The sequence below is a fragment of the Phoca vitulina genome, unplaced genomic scaffold (genome assembly GCF_004348235.1).
Source record: "Phoca vitulina isolate PV1807 unplaced genomic scaffold, GSC_HSeal_1.0 scaffold16, whole genome shotgun sequence".
NCBI lineage: Eukaryota > Metazoa > Chordata > Mammalia > Carnivora > Phocidae > Phoca > Phoca vitulina.
The window spans coordinates 37,000,651-37,008,227 of NW_022589719.1; the positions used below are offsets into that span (position 1 = coordinate 37,000,651).

At 63.4% G+C, this 7,577-nt stretch overlaps 1 protein-coding gene across 3 annotated transcripts in view; it reads right to left on the reverse strand.

The window, feature by feature from the left end:
* LSP1 (lymphocyte specific protein 1) overlaps window positions 1–7,577 on the reverse strand; it is a 38,161-nt gene that overhangs the window by 21,353 nt on the left and 9,231 nt on the right. Inside the window, exon 1 of one of the 3 annotated variants that reach the window (XM_032414173.1) lies at window positions 4,654–4,814. The exons of the other annotated variants lie outside the window; for them this stretch is intronic. Within the exon in view, the coding sequence (XP_032270064.1) occupies window positions 4,654–4,715 (62 nt within the window). The 5' untranslated portion in view covers window positions 4,716–4,814. Of the gene's footprint in view, window positions 1–4,653; window positions 4,815–7,577 lie in introns of those variants that run through there. 3 annotated transcript variants of the gene reach the window in all.

The window sequence follows — 7,577 nt, forward strand, 5'->3', positions numbered from 1 at the left end:
GTCCTATCACCATCCTGTCCCATTCCATCCCCATTCTATCCTTGTCCCTGTCCCTATCCTGTCCCTGTCCAGTTCCCATCTCTGTCTTGTCCTGTTTCTGTCCAATTCCCTCCCTGTCCTGTCCCTGTCTTGTCCCTGTCCTGTCCCCTCTTGTCTTGTCCTGTCCCTGTCCTGTCCCCTATCCTGTCCCATTCCATCCCCATTTTACCCTTGTCCCTGTCCCTGTCCAGTTCCCATCCCTGTCCTGTACTGTCCCATCTTGTCTTATCCTTGTCCCTGTCCCATCCCATCTTGTCCTGTCCCTGCCCAGTCCCCATCCCTGTCTTGTCTTGTTTCTGTCCAATTCCCTCCCTGTCCTGTCCTGTTCCTGTCTTGTCTCTGTCCTGTCCCCTCCTGTCTTGTCCTGTCCCCATTCCTGTCCCTGTCCTATCCTCATCCTATCCATCCTGTCCCCATTTTGTCCCCATCACTGTCCCTGTCTTACCCCAATCCCATCCTGTCCCTGTCCCTGCCTGTCCCCAGCTCTGTCCCATCCTGCCCTGCCCCTGTCCTGTCCCAACCCCATCCTATCCTATCCTGTCCCTTCCCTGTCCCTATCCTGCTCCTCTCCCCATCCTGTCCCTGTCCCTGTCCTGTCTCCATCCCTGTCCTATCCCCATCCCATCCTTCCCTGTCCTGTCCCCATCCTGTCCCCATCCTTGTCCCATCCCCATCCCATCCCACCCTGCCCTATCCCTGTCCTATCCCCATTCCATCCTGTCCTGTCCCTGCCCTGTCCCCATCCTGCCCTGTCTCCATCCTGTCCCCGTCCCTGTCCCTGTCCCTATCCTGCCCTGTCCCCATCCTGCCCTGTCCCTGTCTTATCCCCATTCCATCTTGCCCTGTCTCTGTCCTGTCCTTGTCCTATCCCCATTCCATCCTGTCCTGTCCCTGCCCTGTCCCCATCCTGCCCCTGTCCCCATCCTGTCCCTATCCCTGTCGTGTCCCTATCCCATCCTGCCCTGTCCCCATCCTGCCATTGTCCCCATCCTCTCCCTGACCCCATCCTGTCCCCGTCCTGTCCCCGTCCCCATCCCCATCCCTTCCCTATTCCTGCACACCTTCTTTATGCCTTCATAGGGACTCCCTCCCCTTGCCCCCTCCTCTTTACCCTCCTTCACTCTCTCTCACTTCCTTTCTCTCTTTTTATCTCCTCCCCCCCATACCTGTTAGGACACATTTTGGGAGAGCCTTACAGCCTGCTGGGCACACGACCCCCTGCCGCCCACCTCGCCTCAAGCCCACTCAGGACCTTTCCCTTCCCAGGTGGGCAGCACCCCTCCTAGCCACGTTCTCACCTTTTGGGGCAGCCCACGGTCTGATCCCACACTCTCCCTGCCCCCAGGGGCCGCCGAGGCTTCCCCCACCCCCAGCTCCCACCTGCCCCTGGACACCTGTGTGGGTTGGCCCCGGGCCACCAACCTGTGCTGAGCCACTCCGAGCTCGATGAGGTGTTCCTGGGAGCCCTGCCCACTCCAGCCAACCCTTGGGGCCCAGGGGCCATGGGGTGCCCTCTCGAGGCTCCGGCAGGGGCGTGGGGGGCGAGCCCCTAGGTGCCCAGTGCACCCAGGTTGCTGCTTGCTCGCCGCCCTGTTCTGCTCTTTTTCGTGGGATGGGACTGGAGCCTGAACCTCAGTGCTCTGGGCTCCGGCCCTGACGCCCTGCCCAGGGGGCTGGGCCACTCAGTCCTCGCACCCCCGCGATGCCAGCTCGCCCGGGCTCCTGGGGCAGCTCTGGCCGGCAGACCGCCTGGTCCCAGGGCAGCACCACCCACCAGACGCCCGGGCTCTGCCAGGGTGAGGGCCAGCCCCCCTCCCATCTGGGGCCCTGCGTGGGCCCGAGGCAGCCACGCCCCTTTGGACACTGGTTTGGAGGCTTGGCTTCCCCCCCCCACCCCCGCCTCTTCAGGCTGGCCCATCGCTGGCCCTGCTGGCCACACCGGGGTCCCCAGAGGCCTCCTAGACCTGGCTGCCCAGGGTGGGAGGCCAGGCATGAAGATTGCCGGCACGTCTATGGTGGACGTGTGCCCAGAGCAGTGGGCAGAGGGGCTTGCCTCAGGGCTCCTCCAGCTCCCAGAGCCTCCCCGGGGGGACCGTGAGCCTGAATGCCAAGAGAGACACCAGCAGGGTGACCCAGCCCCTTTGGTCTGTGCCAGCCAAGGCCCCCCTTCACAAAGCCCAGTCCCCAGAGACCATTTGACCAGGCAGGCAGCCGGAACCCAGGGGTTCTGTGGAATTGAGTGCTGCTCCCTACTCATCCCTAACACTGGCCTGGCCCAGGATGGGCCTGGCTGAGCTTTAGATCACCAGGGGCAATAGGAGGGGACAGAGGGACGGAGCCGGGTCTGGGGGCATGGCAGGAAGAGGAGTCGGCCCTGGCCAGCCCTGCCATCTGAAGCCTCCTCCTGGGCAGTGGCAGTTGGCAAGGACCCGCACAGTGGCCACGGGGAAGGTGCTGAGCTGAGACAGGGGTACAGGTGGGCACGGGGACAAGTCCCCCCTCCTGGGCCCACTTTTAATCTACTTAAACTGGATTCAATTTACACCCACCCCTGCTGGCTTCCCGAATGCCTCCACTTAGCTTGTCACAGAGAGGGGCCCCACCCCGCACCCCGGCGGTCCCCGGCGAAGGATTAGGGTGACGCGGCGGGCACGGCTGGCAGGCTCCCCCCTCCCAGGGTGACCCAGGGCAAGTCACTAGCCTCTCTGAGCCTGGTTTTCTGTCTGTCCAGCAGGGACAAGGGGCCGTCTGCCTGGGCTTCAAGAAGTGAAGCCCGTGAGAGGCAGGACAGGCGCTCACGTCGGTGAGGGTGGCGGGAATGCCACCAGCCGCCTGGGCCCTGGAGTCCACGGGTGGGTGTGGATCGCCCGGCCCAGGGCAGCCTCCGGGCCTGCGCTGACCGCACACCTGTGAGCATCACCATGTGAGCTGTATGGTTCGCTCACCGAAGCCGGACGCAGACACCCTGACGTTACTCTTTGGAAGAGACTCTCCCCTGCTCCCCACCTGGCCCCCGGCAGCAGGATGGCGCACGGAGTTCAAAGGGACACGTCCTTCTCTCTCTGTCCCACCGGCCTCTGCAGGTCCCTCAGGGGCTCGGGGCTCACTCCCCAGCCTGCACACCCCCCCCAGCCAAGCTGGACCTACACGTCCAAGCCCCATCGGTGCCTCCACTGTCCCTGCTCGCCCAGGGCAGCAGCCTAATGCTGGGTTTGGAAGCGGAGCCAAAGCTACTGTTGGACAGACATTTGTGACCCAGGTCCTCCTGGGACAAGGGACGTGGGTCCCACGCACCTTGGGACTCTTCCTGTCATGATTGCCCTCCTGGGCTTCAATTTCCCCATTTGTTAAGCAGTGCTGGTGAGCCTCATGGATTGACCCTGGACACCCGGTAGTCCTCAGGCCACAGAGCTTTCTGGAAGGGGACAGCCGCAGTGACTCCTGGGAGGACACATCCCGGCTGGGCAGGGAGGAGGAGCCCTGCCTGGGGGTCCCCTGGTCAGCAGCACCAGGGTGGGCCTGGCAGAGCCAGGAAGGAACAGGTGTGAACCCCAGGAATGGGGATCCACCTTCCGAGTGGGCAGGGTGGGGCTGCGGGGGACCATGGCCAGCAGGGGCCCCCTCAAACCCCGTTGCTAGTCCTGACCCTGAGTGGTGGCCCGTGGGCCATGCCTGGGACGGGCCAGGAGAGAGCCATCACTCAGTGTCCCGACCGGCCGGAGCGGGAGGGGTCTGGGGCTGCTCTCAGCCGACCTGCACACCGTGTCTCTCCTCCCTCCCAGAGTCAAGGCGTGGGTGGAGCTGGGGAGGCTGATGCCTGTCCCTCCCTCCAGGAGCTTGCAGTCTGCCCAGCACACTCCATGCCATTGAAGGAGAAGCCAAAGAAGGCTGCATGGAGGAGGAAGCATTTCAGCTGGGCCTTAGATGCCTGGAAGGGTAGAGAAGGAGGAAGGGCATTGCAGGTGGCTCAGAGTAAAGTGATGAGCAGCCCGTGGAATGGAATGGTGGCTCTGGGCCCGCCCCTGGCCCTTTGCTTCTGTTCACTCCTCTTCGAGGTAGGTGACACCACGCCACTACTTTACAAAGGAGGAAACTGAGGCCCAGGGAGGATAAGGTCCTGGCCCAAAGCCCGAGACGCAGGAGCCAGGATTCCAGCCCGGGGAGAATCTGACTCCGAGGCCCAAGCACTCACCACGGCCCTGTGGCGCCTCCCATGCAGGGCTGGTGCGCTCAGGGGGTGGTGAATGTGGCCGCGAAGTCCGGCTTCATCATCTGTAAAGCAAGGGGTGACAGGGTGGTCCCGAGGGGCCAGCAGGAGCACAGGCAAGGCCTTGGAAGCGTGCCGAGGACACCCCTTTCGCCCTGGGAGCAGCGGACCGGGCCAGAGGCCCCGCGGCCAGGGGAAGGTGTCTGGGAAGAGAGCGGTCCTGCCAAGGCCAAGCGGGCGCGCAGGTGGGCAAGAGTGTGCAGAGCCGCGGGCCGAGAGGAGGAAGCGGGCCGCGTGCCCACAGCCGGCGCAGTGCACAGCCCTCACCCTGCCCTGGGTGCCCGGGCTCCTGGCCCGGCTGCCCGGCCCTGCCCGCCCTGCCCCAGCCTGGGCCGTGGGGCACCTACCTCACCAGCTTGTCCAGGCCCCGTTTGCCGGAACTGCTCCTCTGGAGGGCCGAGCCGCTCATGCTGCTGGCCGCCACCCGCGGGCCGGCGACCTGGCCTGACCCCAGCCCTGGGGACTCGGCTGCTCCTTCTTCAAAGGCCGCCGGCCTCTGTCTGCTGCCCTCCCCCTGCTCCTCCTCCTGCCACTGGGACCCCTCTCCCCCCTCCTCTCTCCTTTCTTTCTCCTGTCCCCTCCTTCACTCCCTTGTCCCTGTCCCTCGATCCAAGCTGTCTCTCCGTCTGGCCGTCTGGGCTCTCTGGCTCTGACACCCCTTCGCTGTCTGCTCGCCCTGTCTCCCTGTCTGTGGCCTGCGTCTGTCCACCCCGGGCCCCCTGGCCCTGGGGGTCTCCCGGGCCGGCTCCCCGCTAGCTGCCCCCCGGGCGTCTGGGTGCCCGTCTGTCTGTCCCCGTCTGTGCGGCCTCACGGACTCTGTGGGTCTCTCCTTCAGGACGTTTAGCAGCTGCTTCCCTTTTGTTCCCCCCAGCCCCCTTCTCCCCCCTCGGCCTCCTCCCCCTCCCCCTCCTTCCGAGACTAGTAAAAATGTCAGAGAGAAAACCCTCCAGCCCAGCAGCCCTGGGGCTTAGCAGGACCTCAGCGGCCTGGGATGGGCATGGTCTCCCCTCGGCCACCTTGGCGGCCGCTCCAGCCTTACTCTGCTCTCCTCCAGCTCATCCCCACCACTTGCAGGGCATCTAGCCCCCCCCATCTGCCTCTCCATCCCTCCGTGCCTCTCCCCTCGCCCTGGGCCTGGCCTGGCCAGTCCTCTGGCCCTCCTCTTGTCCTCGCCTTTATGGATCTCTTGGGTCAAGCCCCCCTGCCCTGCCCCCTCCCGGCCTGGGCCCTCTGCTCCTTCCCTGCCAGCCCCCAGCCCTCCCTGCTCCCACACTCAGACCCTGTCTCCTCTCCTCTCCCTCTGTGTGTCTCTCTGCCCCTATCTCTGTTCCCCTCCCTCCCCCTCCCTCCCTCCCCCTCCCTTCCTCTCCCCTCCCTTCCTCTTCTCCCTCTCTCCCCTCCCTCCCTCCCCCTCCCTCCCTCCCCTCCCTCCTGGTTCTCCAGTTTTCCCCTTGTTTATGCCCAGCTCTCTGCTCCACTTATCACCTCGAGGGGGAATCCTCTCTGCTCCCCAAATGGGGAGGCTGCTGCCCTCCCCAGCACCCGCCGCACTGCACTGGGAGGTCAGAGCAGGGAGACCCCGGAGGCAGAGACAAGCACGGCCTGCCCCGTTTGGTAGCAGAGAGCACGCTCCCAGGGAGGCCGGTGGGCACAGGGTCAGCGCGGTGCCCTGGCCGGCGGGCCCCCTGCCCCTCGTGCTCCGGCCAAGGCCCGGGAGGTGCAGCCCAGCCCACTGTTCCTCCGGTTGGGCTCAGTCGCCGTGACTCACTCGAGAACGCTCGCGGGCGAGTGACCGGACAAGGCGGGTACTGGACTCATGTGTGCGGGGCGTCACCGAGCCCAGCTCAGTGCCCAGCAGTCACGTCCAGCAGCTTGCCCGGCTCGCCAACCCTCACGGCTGCTGCACCCAGGTCCCGCATGGGGAAACCGAGGCTCAGACTGGTATCCGAGGTTGCAGAGCTGGGGCCGGCAGAGCCAGAACCACGAGCTGGTGTGCTGACTGCCTGCCCCCGCTGCCCTGCATCCCCATAGCACGGGGGAACGGCCCCTCTCCCTTCCGCAGCTAGCCTGGCCTCTGCTGGGCCAGGGGGCCAAGGCCGAGAGCACCTGGGGGACGTGAGGCTGGACGAGGGCGCACACGCAACCAAGTCACTCTGAAGGCCGTGTGTGTCTGAGTGCCAGCCACGTGGCCCATAGCTCTGGTCTGCGGTGACTCAGGTAGGGGCTGGCTGGTGCAGACTTCTTGGGCGTCATGAAGTCTGGCTCTGATTCGTCCCCCGCCTCCCCCCCCACACACACACACACACCAGGCTGGGTCCTGTGGCCAGCCCGGGAGGGGAGCTCACAGCTCTCCCCTCCCACAACCCCAGGGGAGCCAGAGAATGTGAGGGTGTGCCCCAGAAGCAGCTGTGCCCACCATCCATCCCAGCATCCAGCCAGAGCTGCAGATGCCTCAAGATTCTAGAGGAACATGGAGAAGGGAAACGGGAGCGGGGCCGCAGGGTTGGCCCTCAGGTTGAGCCAGATCGCCCAGGGGAAGTGAGCCTGTGCCTCATTTCCATCTCAACCTACGCATCTCTCCCTTGCCTCCTGCTCTTGGTTCTGGAATCCCAGTCACAGACAGCCAGGGAGGAAATGTGCCAAGACATATTTCGGTTCAAAAGAAGTAAAAATATTCCCATGGGGAGAAGGCTGCCTTGGAATGGCAGCGGTTCTCTGTCACTAAGAACTTAAAATACAATTATTTGATTATCTATCAGAAATGCTGATGGATGGGAAGTGGCAAGAATAGATCTTTAAATGCAGTGGCCAGCATCCATAGTTTCATAACTAGGGCATGTCCTAATAGGAACGATAGGGCAGAGTATTTGATATCAACTATTAACTCTACTGTTACTTGTCCATGCATCTATCCATCCAACCATCCACCACTCATCTGTCATTCATCCATTCTACCATTCATCCCCCATCCATCCACCCATCCATCCATCCATCCATCCATTCATCTATCCATCCATCCATCCATTCACCCATTCACCCATCCATCCATCATCCATCTATCATCCATCCACCCATCTATCCATCCACCCATCCACCCACTCACCTACCCACCCACCATCCATCGGTTCATCCATCCACCCATCCATCCATCCATCCATTTATCCAACCATCCATCTATCCATCCATCCATTTGTCCACCCACCATCCAGCCATTCATCCATCCATCCATCTATCATCCATCCAGCCACCCATTCACCCATCCATCCATCCA